Genomic DNA, 23,303 nt, shown 5'->3' on the forward strand with positions numbered 1-23,303 from the left:
GGCTTCTTCTCAATATTTGCTGTGTGGTTTTCTTTGATTGTAACTGAGATGGTATGCACTAAAAATGTCAGTGATTTTCCTTTTTTTAAACAGGATTTCATTTCGGGTGGATCAAGGAGTGAGCGTTGTGATATTATTTCCAATTTAATAAGCAAAGGCTGCTCAATTGATTCAATAGAATACCCATCTGTGCATGTAATACCAAGTGAAAATGGAATTAATACCCAGGTGACACCAGGAGAAGTGTTGATCCAGCTGCGGCCAGGTTTGGTGATTTTCAAATAAATCTACGATGTTTCTGACTTGAAATTACATTTAGCTTTATTTGCTCACATTTAATATTTTGTGGAAGGCAGTATTATTGTAATAGAAATAACAGTGGGCTCAGAATAAAAAATCAGAATTTTGCTTTTTTGTGCGTATAGCTAGCTATCTGTGTGGCCTCGGACACTCTCTGCAAACCTGACCACATTATATTATAATTACATGTTTCCAGACTTGATCAAATTGTAATGTAATTGTGCTCCTATTCCATTGCCAGCTCTGAAAGAAAGAGAACATGTTTTATTCCACTGTTTCCCCAAAGCCTCACAGAGTGCTGGCTTGTAGTAAGCACTCCATAAGTATTTGTTGACTTGATTAGTTGATTAATTAATTAGTAAGAGATGTAAATTAAGCTAAGCCCTTAGAGCCTGTGTGATAAACTTTTAAACAGAAAACTACAATTCATAATTATCATAATTAACTTGAGCTGCTTTGTGATGGCCCCTGAGATTAACACATCTTTCTCCTCCTATACTTCTCTTGTAATTGCCATTTTATCACATTGTATTCCACAGTTTGACACAAGTAGTAGGCCACTGGAAATTATTCATTTTCCTCTGGTGCTAGAGAATCTCAGTGTACAAACTACACATGGCAAGATAATTTCAGGTACACAGGTATGCATCAGTCAATTAGATGCACTTAGTTTTAAGCCATATGCAATTGCCTTCAAGTCTGCCATTATTTCATTCTGGGTGGTCTTGTCCTGTCATTAAATTTTTAAATAACCATTATTGACACGTGACCTCCCTATTCCAAAACTGAGCTATTTCTTACAGATTCTTAGATTACCAGAAAAACAAATTCTATTTCTTTCTTGGCTCTAGACATATTCCCAGCTTCCAATTAAAACTATGTTCTTCACCATATAAAGCAGCCCAGTGTGGACACATATAAGCAACTGTTGGAAAGGGATACACAAAAATGAAAGAAATTAGATTGGTAAGATTATGCCATTCACTACCTTCTATTGCTACCATAACAATATACTGTACAATAGGTGGCTTAAACAGCAGAAATTTATTTTCTCACAGCTAGAAAGTTTAAGATCAAGATCCTGGCTGATCTGGTGCCTACAGAGGGAGAGAGATACACACAAGAGAGGGAGACAGAGAATGAGCTCTGTGGTATCTCTTCCCAAAAGGGCACTAATCTCATCATGAGGGCCCCACCCTCCTGACCTCATCTAAACCTAATTATTCCCCACTGGCCCCATCTTCGAACACCTTCACATTATGGGTTAGGGCTTCAACACACAAATTTGGAGGGAACACAATTTAGTCCACAGCACTTGATATATAAAATAATATTTTCAAAAGCCATGGAATATTTTTAGATATTAATCATATTTTAAACAAGAAAACTTAATCCCGAAAAGTGAAACTTTTTATAGGTCAACATCACTGTACACTATGCAATAACTTTTGAAATCAATATAAGAGGATAAATAAAGATTAAACAATGAACTAAGAAAAGCTTTTCCTAAATTGTGTCCAAGAATAAAACAAAACTATAGTCATAGACTATTTAATAATAACAATAACAGCAACACACATCAACATACATATATTTTGTGTATATATGTGATTAAGTTTTCTCCCAGGAAAACTAAAAGCTTTAAATGCTTTTTATTATTAAAGAAGAATGAAAAAAATTAACTAAGCATCCAAATTAAGGTATAGGAGCAACAAAACCAGAATAGCCATAAGGAAAACAAGAGAAAGGAATTCATAAGTTATGAAAAAAAATTAATGAAATGCAAAATAGAAATTAAAAGGTAAAATTAATGTATAATTCCAAGAGTTGGTTTTTTTGCAAAGTCAAATAAAAACAGATAAATTGTTGTCAAAGCTAATTAAGAAAAGAGTAAAAAAGTAAATAACCCAGTTATATAGATTATAACCAAAGAAACAAATATTAAAGAAAAAAAGACTATGAAAGTATTAGGTATAAAAATCTATGGTAAAATGCATAAATGTTGATAATATACATAATTTTAAGGAAAATATATATGACTAATATTGCTCAGGAAGTGGGGGATATCTAAGAAACCTAATAAAAATAAAAGATATTAAGAGCATTATAAAAGAAAAACCCACATTGTGTACTTAATGTTTTCTTAGGAAGAAATGATTTCATGTTCACCCAAACATTAAGAATGCATTATCCCTAGGCTACATAAACTCTTCCTTTATTTTTAGAGAAGGCCTAGAAGCTACCCAACCTGTACAAAGTTTCATAACCCTAGTATCAAATCCTTAACATTTCAGGAAACCACCTTAAATCATATGTGATAAGAAAAATAATGCCAAAAGGAAAAAATATATATTGTTATTTCAACAGATGCTGAAAAAATCATACAGTAAAATTTAGTGTCCATTCTGCCAAAATCAAAATTGAAGAACAGTTCTTTAATATGTATTAAAATTATTCTGGAAGTTTTATATAAAAGCAATTAGATTTAAAAAACAAATACAAGTTATAAACATTTTGAAAAGCTAAAGCAAAATTATCATTATATGTCTCTGGTAAATTCAAGCAAATCAACTAAAATTAATTTTTAAAATTTAAAATAAAAAACAAGGGACTCTTGATCTCAGGGTCACGAATTTGAGCCCCACAATGGGCTTAGAGCTTACTTTAAAAAAAAATAAATTCCTCAGCCATCATTATATAAACAAGGAATACATGTTTTTAAAAATAAATAAATAAGGCAGGTTGTTTTTTATGAAGTATTCAAATCAGTGAATTTCCTATGTGATATTAAATATAATGAAAAAGGGGATCAATTCACAGCAGCAATTAAAATATAAACTATCCAGGGATAAAGTTTTTTAAAAAATTCATAAGATCCATTGTGTAACCTCAAAGAAGATATGTAAAAGTGCAGAAAAATTTTATGTTCCTGATTAGGAAGGCAATATTTTAACAGTGACAGTTTTCTATAAATGAACTCTATAATTGTAACAGAATCCAAGTGAATAAGTAAATATAAGTCAACCCCAATACAATCTAAATGAAGTTTTTTAAAATCTTCAATGATATTTGTTTTGCATGTATCTTTGTATAATACAAATAAATATAATATATATTTTTAAAATTACATAATAAATATATAAATATTAAAAATAAAAATACATATATACAAATTTATTTAGATTTTTAATGTTATTATCAGGTTATTCACAAGAAAAATGGATGTCCAATTAAGGCTTTCATGACTCACCCTTGTCTTCTCATTCTTTTCAATCCTTCAGTTTTTTAAGTAGCTCTGTTACTTGTTTCTTTTGCCCTTTTTCCTAGTACTAGGAAGATTCCTAAGTTTATTAACCATCTTAGTTCTCTTTTTTGTGGGTGATATGCCTCTCCATACAAATCTTCCTATTTTTCTAACTAAACATTACTTTTTTAAAAAAGATTTTATTTATTTATTTGACAGAGAGAGACACAGCACAAGCAGGGGGATTAGCAGGCAGAGGGAGAGGGAGAAGAAGGCTTTCTTAAGAGTCAGAAGACAGCCCCACCCAGCTCAATCTCAGGACCCTGGGATCATGACCTTGGCTGAAAGCAGCTCCTTAACCAAATAAGCCACCCGGGTGCCTCTAAACATTACTTTTCAGTAGCTTATACGTGAGGCTTATGGTATATTATGTTTCTAATAAATGTAACTATATCCTTTCAAAATGTCTTGCTCTTTTTCTTTGTTTTTTGTTGTTGTTGTTGTTGGTCTTGCTCTTTTTTAAACACTTAGGATTTGAAACAGGGGTGCATTTTTTTTTTTTTTTGGTGTGTTACATTTAAATTTATATACTTAAATGGATTTAGTTTGTTCATTTTTGTAGATATAATGGTGGTTGAACCTTTCTGAGACTAAAAATTAACAGTTCAAAAGTTGAGTAACTGTTTCAGTGCTATAGATAAGCAATGACAGTCATGGTAATGAGGCAGGAGAAAAGTGGACAGACATGAGGGATAATGGGAGGTAGCATCTCCAGGGGTTGGTGATTGATGAGCATAGGGACACTTGGGCTGTGGCTCAGGCAACAAAGGAAGAGGGCTGGCTGCCATCTGTGGAAGGCATGGTACTGAGTTCAAACTGAGACATTTTAAATTGAGGTGGTGACTTATTTACTATATATGAGGCTGCAGTTCAGCAGGAGATACAGGTTGGATAAAGATGTGGGAGACTTCGGGGCACCTGGGTGGCTCAGTGGGTTAAAGCCTCTGCCTTCGACTCAGGTCATCATCTCAGTGTCCTGGGATCGAGCCCTGCATCGGGCACTCTGCTCAGTGGGGAGCCTGCTTCCTCCTCTCTCTCTGCCTGCCTCTCTGCCTAGTTGTGATCTCTGTCTGTCAAATAAATAAATAAAATCTTTAAAAAAAAAAGATGTGGGAGACTTCAACAAAAGGTAGTAAATGATGTTAAGTGAAGGCAGTATGGGGAATGGGAAAGTGTAAAGAGAAATGCTTAATATCTATATCAGTCATTATGGGGTTTGATTATTTTCATTTTCCCACTACTATTTAAATTTCTGTATGCAAATCAGTGAATTATATAATGTGTTTAAGTCATCTCTCCAATGTAGCCATGACAGAACTATATTTTACAATATGCATCTAAAACAAATGCTTGTTAAATTATATTTAATAAGCTCATCTAAAAACCACATGTGGCATCAAAGATGTGCCAGCTTTGAGGCATAATATATAAAGCTACATTTTACCAATTCCAGATATATAGAACCATTGCTCCTTATAATATAAAAGTCCTTTCTACCACGACACATACAATGCATACCTAAGTATAAAATGCATTTATTGGGCGCCTGGGTGGCTCAGTGGGTTAAAGCCTCTGCCTTTGGCTCAGGTCATGATCTCAGGGTCCTGGGATCGAGCCCCGCATCTGGCTCTCTGCTAGGAGGGGAGCCTGTTTCCTCCTCTCTTTCTGGCTGCCTCTCTGCCTATTTGTGATCTCTATCTGTCAAATAAATAAATAAAATCTTTAAAGAAAATGCATTTATTCTCCAATATTGATTTAGACTTGATTTATTTATAATTATTCTTATAAAAATTCATTACTTTTAAGGTAGCATCTATTAAGAATTTAAAAATTTTTTCATGGATACTGATTAAATTTTTTAAAGAATGTTAGTAGGACCTTATTATATATTTTATATATTTATTTATTTATTTATCAAAAGAGTTTATTTATTTATTTATTTATTTGACAGACAGAAATCACAAGTAGGCAGAGAGGCAGGCACAGAGAGAGGGGGAGGCAGGCTCCCTGCTGAACAGACAGCCCCATGCGGGGCTCAGTCCCAGGACCCTGGGATCATGACCTGAGCCGAAGGCAGAGGCTTTAACCCACTGAGCCACCCAGGTACCCCTATTTTATATATTTAAAATGAAATTTAAAAGTGATATTTTCTTTCACTTTTTACTTCTTAAACTATATATTTTTTTCTTATTTTTAACCTACCAATCTTATGGGAAAATAACAGAAAGAAGGTATTGATCCTACCTGATATTCCATAAGAACATTGAAGTGAAATCTTTAGGAATATAGGAGAGAAAAAGGAATTCTCCAATTCTGCTTCAGAAGTAATACAATGTAAATGATAAGTATTAACGTAATTTATACTTCACCAATTTAGGAGAATATTTCAAACTCAATTCATTTTAATACTGTAACAAAAGAATGCCCTTTAATTTAGTGTAGCTTAACTTAAAATGTAAAATTTTTCAGGTATTCTTCCTAAATTCAAATTTTTTTAAAAACCAGAAAAATACAGAAATCACACATTGTTTCCCCTCTACCCCTGGTACATATCAATCATTTTATCCTCATTTTATCCCAGAAATTCAGAAATGTGCTGGAGTCTGTGCCGTGATGTTTCAAACCCATCTCATTCTGGGGACTTCTCCTTCCCTGACCCAAGTATAATGAACAGAATTTGGTTGTTCTTTCTTCCTGATAGTTTTCCACATTTTCTTTCGGTTTTTCAGTTTCATCTTATGCAGAACATTTTTAGTTATCTTTTCTTAATGTCCAGTCATGGTTGTAGCCAAGTCTTCAGCGATGTTCACACCATTATTTGAGTGATTTTAAGCTCATTCTAACTACTTTCAATTCTTTGGGCTATTCAAACCAATACTGGCAAAAGCTCTAAGTAGGTCTCTGCTTTCCTCCAAGTCCTCTTTCTTATTCTATGTCACAGACCCACTTTTTGCCTTTGAAGTTGATCGATAGAAACAAGGATCTGAGCCTTTAAAAATCTCAAAAGGTATAAGAATGAAGCTTTCTTGGAGATAATATAAGTAGTGGCATAAACATTTGGGGGCTAGATGATATTCTTTCCTCTCAGAGAAACTATTTAAGTTTTTTCCTACTCTGAAGGAAAGAAGTAATAGATAATGAGCTTCTCACTAAGGTTAAAATATGAGGACCTTTTGAAATGATGTATCAAAATATGCTTCAAATGTAGTTTAGTTAAACACATTTACGAGTGGTTGGGCCTGAACTAAACCCAGAAACTTCAGAGATGAATGAAGTTTCTATGCTAATGAGGCTAATAGTGATAATTACTAACACATATATATTTACTGTGTACTAAATACTGAAGTAAGTATTTTAAATAGACGCTAAAAGAATCTGCTCTCAGAATAGTATTTATGACACTGCTGTCTACATTGATAATCTCACCGATATTAAGTCTTATTTTTACATGTGTTTCTTTCTCATCTAAAATATTCAAAATCTCTTAATGTCATCCACATTTTGAACCCTGTGTTGGTGACACCCCAGAATGAACTGAATGGAGATTTTATCTGGGGACACAGTATTCATGTTCCCATAAAAAGGTATTTCTACTGCCTCCAAGAAGGTTATATAAAATGAAACCATCAAGAGCCAGCTTGAAAGCATATGGGGAATAGCTCAAGCTCATAGGCACAACATGGGGTTTGGGGTCAGCTTATCTAGGGCTGCCTAAATAACTTTAAGCCATTGAGCTGATGGCTTAAAGTTAGAACTTTATGGGAACCTCAAATGCCATGCAGTTTATTATTTTTAAAAAGATTTATTCATTTTAGACGGGAGGAGAGACCATGGGAGAAGGGAGAGAATCTCAAGCAGACTCCCACTGAGTGTGGAGCTGGACTCAGGGTTCGAACTCAGGACCCTGAGGTCACTATCTGAGCCAAAATCAAGAGTTGGTTGCTCAACTGACTTCACCACCTAGGCGCTTCAAATGCCTTGCAGTTTAGAAGTGGTAATTATCATTTTCTCCAGAAATGATTAAAGGGCCTATGTATACAAAGAGTCTCTTTCCCCCTTTATTAAAATTTTGTCTTACTGAGGCCTCAGCCCATGCTGAAGTCTTCAAGTGACCCAGGCACATATCTGAGGCCAGCATTTATATGATTTAAAATCAAGCTACAGCAGCCTAAATCCTCCAACCCTGATCATTTGGTAGGCTTCCCAGCCATCTTCTTTGCTGAGGCCAGTGAGACTAGGATTTTCTTGCAAGGCTAAGAGTAACTGGTATGTGCTGAGGGCCCTTGTAGGGCTACCATTTGGTTAGATCTCTCTGAGTATTTTAGTCCTCTAAGTACTGCGCCTTTGCAGTTTCTGTTGGCTAAGATAACCACCAACTTTATAACAACCTGGACAATACACTATCTAAGTGTATTTTTCAGTAACTCCATGAACACACACAGCCATTCTTCCTTAGACAGAGCCACCATAAACTGTAATGATCACCAAGATGAAAACACCATCTGGCCGGTGCTTTAGGTCTTCAGCCTTATACCCCCAGTCAACAGTTAAAAAACGACTACACAGTTTGTAGAAGAAGAAGAAAGGAGAAGGAGGGGAGAAGGAGGTGGGGAAGGAGGAGGAGGAGAAGGAGAAGAAGCAGCTGATCCACACATTAAACCACATGAACCACATTCCCCAATTATACTCCATTTCTATTTCTCATCAATCTGGCCCTTTCTAGATACTGACAGTCTCCTGGATTGAACTTTTCCACCCAAACTCAAGACACTTCCAAAGGGATAGGCCTTCTTGCCAGACACTGGAAAAGCAGAGATGAATATATGCTCTTTGGAGGCAGCCCATCTCATAAAGGGAAGGAGTGAGAGAGTGGGCTGGGTGGCTTTCACATCTCCCAGTTTCTCCTCCCAAACTCTTGGGCCAAAAACTAAGAGTGTTGCAGTAAAGGGATTTTCAGCAAATACAGGCAAATTAGGAATAAGTAATTTTCCCCATAATTATTATTACATACCAGAAAAAAACTTATTTTGAATACATTCTGTAACTGGTTTAAAAACATTTGATTTGTAAAACAATTTAAAAGAAAATATTGCTACTTTTTAGCATATTAAGACTAAAAATAGGATTTGATAAATTAGGGGATTCTTCTGATAAGTAAATCAGACTATCAATTGTATATACAAATTGGTGTTCATTAAAAAAATTGTTCTACTCAAATTACTCTCTACTGACAAATAATGACTTAAAAAGCATATACTTTATTGTTTAAAAAAGTAAAATTCACAAACTGCTCATATTTAAAGAGATGACTTTTTTACCATGTACTTACAGGCTTCTAATTATGGAATTAATAAGTCATGGGAATAAAAGGCAAAGCATAAGGAATGTAGTCACTGTAATAGCTATGTAATAGGACAGATGGTAGTTATACCATCTGTTATACACAGCATAACATATAAACTTGACAAACCACTAAGTTTTACACCTGAAACTAATGTAACATTGTGTGTCAGTTATACTCAAATAAAATCAATCAACAAATTAGAAGAAATTTTAAAAAATTAAATACAGAATTACCAACTCCACGGAGGGCCTTTATACAGTGATACCGGTCCCTGTATCAAATGATAATGGACAGGGAAATAAATAAAATGGTATGGTACACACTTGTTGGGAAGCTCTCACATTTCTCCTCATGGTGATCCTCTCTTCTTGTCTAGTTCCTTTGCTTCCGTGATCCCTCTTCAACATCCGTTTATCAAGCACCCACTATGTGTTCGACAGTTACTGTTCCCTACATTGCCCAGGTCCCCAGCGTGGCAGTGCTGGGTACAATTCTTTAGACCACTGTCTCTCATTCCTTCTCAGGACTAGCTGTTGGGAAGGATCTCATCATATAATTCATAATGAGGTACTACTTATTTTAGATAGGTTAACCTCATACTTAGTACCAGAGTTTTCACATCACATATGTAAATATGCCTTAACCCAAAAGGATAAATTTGCACCTTTATCCAATAAGAGGTAACTTTTCTTAAGATGCCTTTCTACTTTTCTTCAAACCAAAACAGCCACCTACACTTGAGATAGAACACTGCTTACTGTATTGTGCTGTGCTTTCCTAGATACTAAGGAAGTACGGGTTCATATGGTGATAAATACATTCTCTATCTATTACATTTATAATGAGTTGGTCCATTTGTTACTATCACTATCTGCACCACAGAATTGTGAGAAATACATTGTAGAAGTTGGAAACTAATAAATTGATAGGGTTGATATGGTTTTCAAATTGCCTTAAAATTATTCCAGGATATTCCTAACTTCATGCACAAATCAGTGCTAGTTGTTCTGTATATAAAATGTGACTGATTTATTGAGAGCTTATCCTGAGATGTTTAAAATGAATACTACATAATGTCTGTCTTTCTTTGAACCAGAAGCTGAAGCTAATTTTATGCTGAAAATTCATCCTCTGAAGAAATACCCTGTGGACCTTTATTATCTGGTTGATGTCTCGGCATCAATGCATAATAATATTGAAAAATTAAATTCCGTTGGAAATGACTTATCTAGAAAAATGGCATACTTTTCCCGTGACTTCCGCCTTGGATTTGGCTCCTATGTTGATAAAACAGTTTCACCATACATTAGCATCCACCCAGAAAGGATTCATAATCAATGCAGGTATCTAGGGTTTGATGTGGACTTTGTAATATTAAATTAATTTTTTTCTTATAAACTCTTTGTTTTTATATAAAGGACTCACTAAATTTTATATTTTTGTTTTATTAAGTGGGAAATTAAAATATTTGTAGAGGAGGTATGTTCCTATCTGAAACCTTACAACATCATGTGTAGCTTGGACTTTTTATTTTGTTTTTTCAAATATCACTCAGTTTCATCACAAAAAACCCACAAGTAATATTAGTGATTTTGGATAAACTCCCAATATCCAGGCCACCATGCATATAAATACCTGTTTGAGAATTCTGTATGTGTCCTTTTTGATAGATCCAAATTTGTTAAATTAAGGTTTGTCAAATATGAAGTACTTACCTTGCCAGTAATGCAACTACCTTTCCATTATTGTATCGTGACTATGTTTGTAATTATGTTGCCTGAGAGGTGACTTCAAAGAAAGTTCAGCTAGGACATGGACGGTAGTTGGAAAGAGAGGAATTTGTCTGTTTTCTGGAAAGAGCCCTTTTTCTTAGCATTTTGAAAGTCTCATTCTAAAGAGCACATGCTGCACTATGAAACAAGGACGGACTTTAAAAATACAAGTTTGTCAGACAGTATCTTATTTAGCCTGTTGAATTCTCAGAGAGAAATGTGTTCAGTTCTTCCTTAATATAACATATCATTATAACATCTTCTTTCCTACTTTCATAAATTCCCCAGGTCACTTTAGAGTACACACGCTCATATACCAGAATAGCTCTGCTAACTGTTGGAATGAATGCGTCTCCTCATGGAGTTTCATGTTCCTTCTCCCTAAATGTGCATGTGCCTGAGGAATGATTCTCACCTCTTGGGACATCATGGGATTCTCAAAACAATTTTAGGAAACTGTTCATCAATAATTTCACACCACGCAATGTTTTAAAAATTAGCACAATATTTTAAAATATCAAACGATAGTATAATATTTCCACTAAATTCCTAAAAACAGTTCCCCAAAAATGTTTTTCTGCTGCACCATGGTCAAATATGATAGGAAATGACTGCAAATTCTTAAAAATTAACCATGTATATTAGCATAATAAAAGCTCTTTAGGTGTCCTATATTAAACGTGCTTAATCTTCTTGAGTTTTTGGATACCAAACCATTATATTCCTATTTCCTACTTGCAAAGAAATATCCAATATTGAACTTTTTCCTGATTTTATTAAGTATAGGTTTTCTCTAATAAAATTACCTTGGCAAAAAATATATATATTTATATTTATATAAGCATAAATACTTAATATATATACTATTTATAAAATATATAAATATATCTTTATATTTTATATATTTATATTTTATATATTTATATTTTATATGCTTATATATTTCTCTATATATATTATGTATGTAATATATATATATATATTCCTTTCTTACAGCAAACCACATAATTTTACTGTGAACAGTATTTTGAATCTTTGAATGAAGCATAGCAAAATAGAATTTGCCTTTCTTCTTTTCCCACATAGTGACTACAATTTAGACTGTATGCCTCCTCATGGATACATCCATGTGCTATCTTTGACGGAGAACATTACTGAGTTTGAAAAAGCGGTTCACAGACAAAAGATCTCTGGAAATATAGATACACCCGAAGGAGGTTTTGATGCCATGCTTCAGGCAGCTGTCTGTGAGGTAAAAAGCTTCACATTACCGAGTTTTTGCTCAGATGCAAAATTCTCCAGAATTTAAGATTTTATTTTCTCTTTGACCTATAGAGTGAAAATATAATACAGAAGAATACAGTCTTCTAATGCTTATTCCTCACCAATGTTATTCATTTTGGTATGTGTTCAGGACAGAGGGGCTGAAATGAAAGAGGGTTATAAATAGAAAAATATAGAAGGGAAAGAATAACTCATGTGCTTGGAAAATCCTTTCCAAAAGAACTATTCTTTTCACTCACCGCTTTCCAAGGAAGAGCCTGAAAATAGCCGTTTTCCTACTCACATTGTGTTGGGTGCTCTGCAGTTCATAAACCTGGCTTGTTCTTCCTCTGAGGGAACCCCAGAAATCTCCAGCTGGGAGTTGGTGCAGTCAAATGGCTGTGGTAAAATAGAGAATATACAAATAAAGTCAGTGCTATTTAGGAAACAGCATTGTATTTATGCACTTCATTCCAGCCTGACTTAATGTTTGTTAAACTCGAACTTAGTGTTTCTTGAGATAAAGACCACAATAGAGATCTATGTGATTGTACAAGATCTAATTACATGTTTATTTTAAGAGTCATATTGGATGGCGAAAAGAAGCTAAAAGATTGCTGCTGGTGATGACCGATCAGACATCTCATCTTGCTCTTGATAGCAAATTGGCAGGCATAGTGGTGCCAAATGACGGAAACTGCCATCTGAAAAACAACATCTACGTCAGATCAACAAGCATGGTAATGTAGCGAAAGCTTCTTAGTAGTTATGACTCTTCTGGCTCAAGAATAAGTTTAAATTGGCAATTCAGCTGTTTTTGTATAAAAAATTACCTAAACAAGCATGATACAGAGTCAGGATAAACCATGAGAGAGAAGTTATGGAATAATGCCATCTATAAATGCTGATTGATAGAATATAAGGCTAAAACACTCTAACAACATCTAGTAGCTAATTCTCTGATATGCTAAAACGCACTGTATAATATGTGAAAATAAAAGTGATAAAAGAGCTTACTTTTTATGCAAGTGAAGAACTTTAAAAGGAAACACACACAAGCATACACACACACATACACACTTGTTCTGCAGTGTAGGTATATAAAAACATATTAAGGATTGGTAAGAAAAGGATATTTGGCCTGAAAAATCCTCACAATATAATAGGTAGAACTAAATAGAGACTAAGGAGAAAAAAAAAAAAAGTAAAAACAAGGCCGACTTCCAATATTCTGGACCTCATTACTTCCCTCTGAAGCTTATCTATATTTAGGGTCTATTTTTTAAAAATTAGTGGATATCTGGATTGGTTCCTGAGGGTTAGCTTCAGCTCTGAATCATACACTTAATACAATCACCTGGAACCACATCTCTCCCAGCATTAGTTATTGTTCTACATGTGGAAAGTCAACTGTATGATGCATGATTTATTTCTGATGGAAACTATTCATACTGAATGGTAGGACAAAATCTTCCAAACTTTCTCAGATTTTGGTACCCTAGTATATTGGTAATTTTCTTCTGTTAAAACAAAAGCTTTAAACTTTCTCTGATCTTGGTACCTTAGTGTCTAAATAATTTTTTCCCCTGGTTTTCATAGTAAAAAAAAAAAAAAAATCTGACAGTTCTGTTATTAGGTAGGTCCAAATAACTTAACTATTAAGAATATATTAAAATATATATATACATGAATCATCAAAAAGTAATATACATGATTCATCCAAAAATACGTGTGTGTGTGTGTGTGTGTGTGTGTATCATTCTTAGTAATGAACTTACTAGAAGGAACTTCCCAAGTCTTAGAATCAGACTGGACATCATTTCCTGTTCCACATTGATTTTCATTTCCTGTTCATTTCCTGTTCCACATTGATTTTCATGTTGCCTAGTTTTGCAAAGATATGATGTCATTTACAGGAACAGAGACAAATGTAATCTTCAAACTGCAAACTACCTCCAGCTAGTAGTTCATGGCTACCTGTCAGATGCTGAACTATCACTTTAAAAATTAATGATACTTCAGGGCACTCTGGTGGGTATACTGTAGTACTCCAAGCCACCTCATGCACAGTTTGGAAATTGCAATATTAGAAGCATATAAATTATGCTGAAATTTGTGTGGTTCCCATGAGTCAAGTTTATATAGTTTAAATTTACTTAACCTGGGACATCTTACCAGACTTACTGCAAATCTACAGGAGCAAGCATATTACTGCATTGAACAAATTCAACCCTTGGTAACAGCCTCAAAATTTAAGGACTTTAAAAGGTAACTAGAGATTGAATTTTAAATTTTGGGATTTGGAATTATTCCAACAGTCTTTCTCTTTGCTAATTCTATTCTACTCAGCCACATTTGGTAGACCTACCCACTTTCATTTAGTCATTTCTTACCTTTCCTTCCTTTTATTTAACCTTTTTAAATCTGAGGTAGAGTTCTAATTATTTACCAGGGAATGGAGGAGGGGGGAAGAGGAACAACTCTATTGTGAGACCAGGAGAAGCTTTTTCTTTTTTTAAAGAAAAAATAATAATCACATTTTCTCAAGTTGCAGTGCACTATCCTTTTGAATTTTTGCCAAGTCACTGAAATCATGTCTTTATAACTGTATTTTAGAAGGTACTGTTGTACATCTAGGAAAGATTTCCTTAAGGCAAAGAAATGCTCTCATAATTTTAGACATATGCCATGCCATATAACCTTATGGAAATAAATTATAATTCTGGTAGAATTTTGGGCTCTTATGACATCAGGAATTTGGACAATCTTTCATGAAATTCATTTGCCTTCTTGAACATTGTTCCACCCACTTGAAAGAATGAACCTTCCACATGTCACTGATGTTTACTGAGTAAACCAAGGAGCAGTGTGTTTGTTTACATCTTAGAAGAATATTTTTATCTCATTTTATACCAGGACTTTGTTTTAAGGGATCCTCTTCCTAAGAATTCTCATTCCCTTCATTTCCAGGGACACTGTCCTAAAACAAAAGAAGCTGAAGTATTTTGATTGATCCTTTGACTATGCATTTATATCTGCAAGATGTGCTACTGCTCTGAAACTTCCTATATCCAAAGCTACCCTGAACCTGACTCTAAGCACATTTACCTGCTTATTTTAAAATGTCTTCCTTCTCTCCTATTTGGCCATTATAGAGGAATTTAAGAAGGTATAAGTTAGATAAGCAATCAAGCACTTCGCTTCCTGGCTTCATTTCCAGCAGCCAACACCAGTAATGTTGAATGGTATCTGACTGAGCTTTTTGGTCTAAGATACTGGTGGTTTTGTTTATAAAAGGAAATAACTGATAAAAGACCTTTTATATGAATAAATTACATGGGCCAGAGTTCTACTATTTGTACACATAGTTATTTCATGAGGGTCAATGTGAACTCCAGAATAATAACAACTACCACGTTTTGGGTATTTATTAACTGAAACCACTATAGCAAATACTGCATACATGATCAAATTTATCTTCATAGCAACTCTGTAGGGTCGTCATAATTATCCTTTAAAACAACAACAACAACAACAACAACAGAAAAACTGAGCATAGATGTAGTTAATTAAGTTTACTAAGGCCAGAGAGTTAAAAAGTTAATAAGTAGCAGAGCTGGTTCAAATCTTACATTAAAATCTTTGCCACAATGTCTCAAGGGAAAAATATAAAAGAGAGAGGGCTGAAGTCCTTGGCATAATTTCTGCTCTAATTTCCTGGCTGCAGTCTTACTTATAGAAAACATAAAGCACATAATTTGGTTCACATGAATAAATGAGATATAATTTAAGATAGTTTCTATTTACACATTATTATATATTAGTATATGGTAATTATTATATATTAGTATATGGTATTATATATTAGTATATGGTTATACTGATTAATTTCTGTTGCTTTTTCTCCAAGTTCCAGAATAAAAATTTGAGTAGTTATATGGCTTTATAATTTATCCAGGAATAATGGCAATTAAAATATGGCATTCTTTCTAAAACAGTCGATATTTGTATAAAAAATTATTAATAGTGTAAAAGAAGGCTATTAATACTGAGGGTCTGGAATTTCAACCTGTCTCCCCACCCAGCTCCTCCAGGGTGATTCTCAGAGCCTTCCTTACAACATTCACCCCATCCCTGGCAGAGGCCAAGAATAATACAAAGGTCTCTAGTAACAGCGAAAGGGAGCCAAGGAGCAAATATTTGGAAGAAGCACACCGGTCACGTAATGAACACTTACTAATGGATTTTCAAAAGTTGCTGTGACTCTCTGTTCTAGATAGAGACATGCAAATAGGCAAAATCCTACCATACTCCTAAACATATTTAGTAGCTTAGTTGTGGTGTTTCTTTTTGGACTCAGCCTTTTTTTGGTGTGCCTCATCATATTATGGCCAGGGATTCTTCACCCCTCCTATCATATAGCTCCTCAGAATTCCCCTACTGCTGGCCTCATAGTTCACTCCCTCCCCTGAGCCTCATTTGGATATACTAGCTGCCGAATTGGTCACTACCTTAGAGGATGGAAGCTGAATTGCAGAAGGTGTATTAGGCATTACTAAAGAGTTTTGCTTCCTAATGGGTAAAAACAGTCAATATTCTGCTTGTGACTTCTGATATAACTATGTTTAACATGTTATTCACTTAGAGTAAGCCATTCAGGAAGACTTCTTTTTTTTTAAGTTATTCGTTTTGTTTTGTTTTTGAGAGAGAGTACAAGCCAGTGAGCACAGCAGGCCATGTGAGCAGTGGGAGGGGCATAGGAAGAGGGAGAGAGAGAATTTTAAGCAGACTCCATGCTCAGGGCCAAGCTGAAGGCAGAACTTGATCTCACAACCCTGAGATTATGACCTGAGCCAAAATCAAGAGTCGGACATTCAACCGACTGAGCCATGCAGGCTCCCTTAAGAAGCCTTCTTTTTTACCATGTATCTCAATACTTGGAATTGTATTCAGTTTTTCCAGAACTGCTGATGAAAAAAGGGAGCCCCAAAAGATACTTAGCTAATTTAATCCATAACATTGTTGAGTTAACAGAAGTTAAAGTTATTATATTTATTTGTGTTCCTTTTAAGGGTTATTTCTGACATTTTCAAATGTTTGGGAGACTCATTTATAATTAATGCTGCTATCAGGCAGCATTCCATGTAAGGAGACTATTACATTCCACGTAAGGAGTCTTCGGTAAAAAGACCTGTTAATCATTTTTGCTGCTCTATAACTAAGAAATAACTTAGAAATAACTTCAGAAAATGTTAAATGTCTCTCTTTTTCTGCTCCTCACCTTCTTTCTGTTACACACATATTAATAAAAATGTTAATTCATGGAGCACTTATTTTGCGCTAGCACAGTGTGAGTATATTGTTTATTTTAGCTCATTTAGTCTTCACCACAACCCATGTTATAAATAAGGAAGCTGAAACTTAGAGAAACTTAGAAACTCAGATTCATTTACACAAGGTCACTGAGATACTACAACTATCATTCAAGCCACACCTAAGCTGTCTAATACAAGAATCCACTGCTGGACTTTCACCTGATGCTGTGCTGGCTGCTTCCGTTTATTACTACTGACCCTGAACTAAATGGTCTGCTGGACCCTCCACACACCTTAGCTCATTGTGTCTCCCTATCAACTTGATAGAGTCGGCATCATCATACCCATCCAGGATGGCTGAAGTGGAGAGGGAGGGTAAACATCTTCCCAGGATAGTTGACTCTCAGAGCTCCAGCTTGCCCACTACACCACAGTTTTCATACTGACAGTTTTCACACTGGCTGCTTTTCAGAAAACCAGTGAATGCGAGTGATGGACACTGAAAGAAAGCTAAGTTGAGAGTCATTTAAAAAAAGTAGTTTTAAGTTTATTCAACTTTGAAGTCCTCCCCAAATAATTATTATTCTAAATGTTTTGAACACTTAAAAATGTACTTCTTAAATCCAAGTTTACACAGTAGTCCTAATTTTACATGACACTGAATCCTATATCTAATGAAAAACCAATCTAGAATAACCCCCCACGTCTATTACCTTTTGTCACAGACTGAGGTTTAACAGCACAATAGCTATTGAAAGTCAAATGGAGAGACCACTTAAATCAAAACCATCCTTTTAAGGGAATTAGTATTTATTTAATTTCATGGAAATCACTGATACGTAGTTATGAGAATAATAACAGTAATTCTAATATGGCTCACCTAAAGCATGTAATAATACTTTTCACCTTATTTCTTACTTTTTTTCTCCACTTAACACTACATAAAACCATAACTTCTAAAATTAATTAAAGAGATAAGACCAGTTTAGAGAAAAGTCTTTCACTAAGCACTTTTGAGTTTTATTAACATGCACAATCAGGAAAGTAAAGGAAATGTCACCTAGGCAGAATGCACCTAGAAAGTTTTAAATCATGTGTTAAGTCCAGATGCAGTTGAGTTTTTAAAAATACTGTTACAACTTTAAAAACTAACAAAATGCCTGATTTCAGCTTATTGCTCTCTCAACTGTTTTAAATTGTAAATGCCATAAAAACAGTAATGACTTCAATAATAACTTCAGAATAGACCTAATTTGAAGGTTTCTCATGCTCAAAGAAAAATAGCCAGGGAATGATCTCTGCAAACAATATTTAGTTTATTTTTTGTTTTAAGTTGAAAGCAAAGGTTTCAGAAACACCAGGGCTAGGCTTAGAGTAGCCTGGCACTGCTTTTATACTACTCTGGAAATGAACTCTGAAAAAAATAATGGTTTGCAAAAGTGACAATAAAAGTGACAATAAAAACCAAACATGATGAAAATACTTATATAGAATGTTCCCATTAAATGACATGTTTCAGTTCAATCCTATTTAAGCAGAAAACTTTTTATAATCACTTTCATTGAAAAATTTACGAAAATTATTAGTCAATCCCCACCCTTCAGCAACTGGGATATCATGAGCACAATGATACGGCATTTGGCAGAAGCTACAGATTCAGGCACTTGAGGGGCCACATACAAAGGCATAACAAATGAAGAAAGTCAAACCAAGCATATCCCAGCAGAGCTCAATACCTAGCCTTTAGTAATGGCCTCCAAATGTCTTTCACTAAGCAGTATTTCCTTGAAAACTGCATTTTGTTAAGTCCTGCAGTATTTGCCCATTACACTATATAACATCACCCAACATCACAGTGAGGTATAGATAAGTGCTACTACCTCCATTTTATGAATGAGAAAATGGGGGTGCTAAAGGGATCAGGAATTAGTCTGTAGTCACAGAGCCCTACATAGTGGTGCTTATGGGAAATGCCAAGCAGCGTGACATCAGGAATGAGCCCCCACTCACCGTTACTCGGGATCCAATAACTACAGAATGATAAGTAAAAGCCTTTTTATATATTAACTCATTTAATCCCCACCATAACTATGAAAGGTAGGTACTAGTATTTACACCTGTATAATAGGTATAAATTACCAGCTGTATAATAGGTATAAATTACCAGCTATGGAACACTGGATAATTGTTGTTATCCAATTCAACAGGAAGGTCACAGGATCACAGGAAGGTCACAACAACTATCCAGTGTTCCATAGCTGGTAATTGCAGAACCAGGCATGAAAGCCCAGGTGGTCACAGAGCCCCTGCTCTTGGTATGGTTCGAAATTGGAATGATTTTGCCCCCCAGAGGACATGTTAATCTCCAGAGACATTTTAGTTGTTCCAACAAGTGTGGAAGACAGGAGATACTGACATCTGCAGGTAGAGGCTAGGGATGTTGCTAAATACCCTACAGTGCACCAGACAAGAACAGCGCGCCCACAATACAGAACACTCGGCCCAGGATGTCATTGGTGCCACTGATGAGAAACCCTTGTCTATGTGAGTACTATTGTGCAACTATGCAAATAGAAAATATACTATTGCAATAAGATGCGGGCTGACAACACAGAATTTAAAGTCTTCTCTTTAAATAAATCTCTGCTAGCAGACTGCTTTCATGTTATCTTTCTTCTAAAAAGTGAACTATAGGGCGCCTGGGTGGCTCAGTGGGTTAAGCCGCTGCCTTCGGCTCAGGTCATGATCTCAGGGTCCTGGGATCGAGGCCCGCATCGGGCTCTCTGCTCAGCAGGGAGCCTGCTTCCCTCTCTCTCTCTCTCTCTCTCTCTGCCTGCCTCTCTGTCTACTTGTGATCTCTCTCTGTCAAATAAATAAATAAAATCTTTAAAAAAAAAAAAGTGAACTATAAAAAAATTATCCAGATAATTGAGTACTTTATTTAACAAGACATTGGTTTTTTTCATCTTACTATGATATTTAATACTACAAAGTCTCTTATTAGCTTATAAAAAATTTTACTATGAGGTTCAGCTTTATGAAGAGAATCTTCAACACTTCTTGTTTTGGTCACTATTTCTGCACCTTATTAAAATTCTCCCATACACCTTCACACAATTATCTCTTTAACTGGAATTGCTCCCAGTGAATCTTTCTTACCTCCTCTTCCTTTCTGACATTTAGAAGTTATTTCCCACAAGTCACCGCGAAGGTGTTGGTGAAGAAGAAAAATGTAAGAGGAACCCTTTTGCCCTAAAATACTTAGCAGCTGTCTTGGCACGTTGCTTTCCCTTCTCCCTTCTTGCCCCTGAAATGCTTGCTATCTCTGTTAATTATTTTCAGAGTTTAGAGAAACAATATGTAATAGGTTAGACGGAGGGGGAGTTAGAAATGAGAAGCAGTGACGTCACTAGACAAGGACAGCTGGCTGAGAGGGAGTGTTCTGCTAGTGAAATACAAGACATAAAAGATAAAATATTTAAAAGATAACATGCTTCATGGAGGAAAGGGGAAGGGGCTTCAAAAATGGCCATTAATCCACAGCTCTCCTGTCAACAGTGGTTTATTAAAACATCTGTTAAACATTTGTAATTTTAACAAATCTGCCTCGAAGTAGCTGGAATTTTCTCTTAAAACAGATTTCTTCCTAGGGTTTAAAAAAGTGTATTCTTTTAAATTTAAAAATCCAATTGACCTTCTTAATGAGCTTCTGACCAAACTAGAACTTTTTAGATTTAAATTTTGTGTACTTTTCGTCAATGTGACTTCCTGTTTTTGAAAAGGGGAAAGAGATTAAGAAGGCTCCAAAAGCTGCTTACGTTTTGGACTGTTCTTTAAATATTGATTTTATGTGAGTTAAGTATAAACTAGTTAAAAAACATATGGATTAAATTTTCCTTAAAATACAAATGGTTTTTAAAATTAAGGGGGATTGCTTGGCAAACTGATTTTTTTTATTTTTTTATTTTTTTGGTCAAAACAAAATATTTCAAAAGTAGTTGTTGCCATTAAAAAAATATTCCCAATACAGCTAGATTTACCCTTCCTTGACTTGTTCTCTTTAATTTACTAGCATTATGGAAACTGTCATAAATCTATTTTAAGAGTACACATAGTATTAGGAGCAAGACACAAGAATTCATCTGGCAGAATTTATATTTTGGGAACTGATTTTCTATTACTTTAAAATTATATTCTTGAAGAATTGCTTTGGGCAGAATTTTTCTTATGCAAATCCATGTGGTAATAGTTCTTTAACCTCTTTGTAAATTAGTTTCATATCACATTTAAATTAAGTTCATGAAAATTTGATTTGTTTCTACCAGAACAATAAATAAATAAAATGTATTGTTACGGTTATCATCTTAGTCCATTCAGGCTGCTGTAACAAAAAGTCCATAAACTGTGTGACTTATAAACAATAAAAATTTATTCCTCACAGTTCTAGAGGTTGTGAAGTCTAAGATGGAGGCACTGGCAGATTCGGGATCTGGTGAGAGCCTCCTTTCTAGTTCATACATGATACCTTCAAGCTGTAATATTTCCACCACCTCACACAGTAGAAGGGGCAAACTGGCTTTCTCCATTGGCCCTCTTTTATAAGGGCACTAATCCCATTCATGAGGACTCCACCTTCATGATCTAATCATCTCCCAAGGCCCACTTCCTAACACCATCACCTTGGAGTTTAGGAATTCAACTTGTGAATTTGGAGAGGAGGGCACAGATAATCAGATCCCAGCAGTTACTCATGTTAGTGATAGTATTTTTAAACACAAGGCTATATCTTATATCTATGTATGTAAGTTTAATATTTGGGTCTCAGAGCTTAGGCTATAAGAGAAACTCCAGTTAAATTAGCTCTTTTACTAAGTTCACATAGTTTGCCCAAATACAGAAATGTTAACCAAGATGGTTTAGCAAAATTTCCCCTTAAAGAAAACACAATTAACATTGACAGGTGAAAGGAGAAATAAAAACTACAGTTACGGGCGCCTGGGTGGCTCAGTGGGTTAAGCCGCTGCCTTCGGCTCAGGTCATGATCTCAGGGTCCTGGGATCGAGTCCCGCATCGGGTTCTCTGCTCGGCGGAGATCCTGCTTCCCCCCCCTCTCTCTCTGCCTGCCTCTCCATCTACTTGTGATCTCTCTCTGTCAAATAAATAAATAAAATCTTAAAACAAACAAACAAACAAAAAAAAAACTACAGTTACTTGAGCTTGAGTCACATGATACTAATTAGGCTCAGTCACATGATCCTTATTTGCAACTTAGCTAATGTAACTAAGCACCAGTGAACAGGTGAGGACCACGTAAGGTGAAGTTTGACATCATCCCTCTGAGAAGTGTCTAATTATGAAGTTGTTATTTGATATCATCACTTTAATTTCTGGAAGAGCATTTTTAGAAAGAAAAAATATCGAGTACCATGTCTAACTATTTCAATTTAGATACCATTCCATAGTTGGCAGATTTCTCATATTTACTAAATTATATACCCTTTCTCCTACTCTTCCCCAGCTTTCTCACTAACACAAAGAATGTCACAGTTGGCTGTGTGTAAATTTTATTTATCAAAGTAAAACAGATTTATAATATATCATATGACCAAAAGGTTAAGTATGTTGGTAAGTTGAGATACTGTATACACCTTGTATAAGCTGTTGGAAATAAAAATCATGGTAATTGCTATTAGTTTTGGGCACCTACCATATGTAAGAAGCTGCACTAAATACATGACATACAATCAGTCTCTTTTTAATCTTGCTTGCAATCATGGAAAGCAAAAACCACTGAGATGTTACAGAGGATGGACCTGAGATAGAATTTTTATCATAAAGTGACAACCTCGGATTTGAATACAGGGTTTTCCGCTTTTAAACAAAGTTCATACTGTATCATGTTATATACTGAATATCTATGTATTTATGTTTATACATGCATATATTTGCATTTCAGCACTTGTTACTAAATTTCAGAATATGACTGTCACTAATGTGTCTCTATT

The 23,303-nt window shown here is 34.9% G+C and overlaps 1 protein-coding gene across 3 annotated transcripts in view; it reads left to right on the forward strand.

Annotated features, from left to right (window-relative positions):
- ITGB8 (integrin subunit beta 8) overlaps positions 1-23,303 on the forward strand; it is an 80,992-nt gene that overhangs the window by 33,432 nt on the left and 24,257 nt on the right. For 2 of the 3 annotated variants that reach the window (XM_047695403.1, XM_047695404.1), the window contains exons 3-6: positions 94-265; positions 10,045-10,291; positions 11,807-11,972; positions 12,565-12,723. In XM_047695403.1, coding sequence (XP_047551359.1) covers positions 94-265; positions 10,045-10,291; positions 11,807-11,972; positions 12,565-12,723 — 744 coding nt within the window. Of the gene's footprint in view, positions 1-93; positions 266-792; positions 942-10,044; positions 10,292-11,806; positions 11,973-12,564; positions 12,724-23,303 lie in introns of those variants that run through there. The other variant, XM_047695405.1, reaches the window with a different exon arrangement.

The sequence above is a fragment of the Lutra lutra genome, chromosome 11, assembly GCF_902655055.1.
Source record: "Lutra lutra chromosome 11, mLutLut1.2, whole genome shotgun sequence".
In the NCBI taxonomy this organism is placed as follows: Eukaryota; Metazoa; Chordata; class Mammalia; order Carnivora; family Mustelidae; genus Lutra; species Lutra lutra.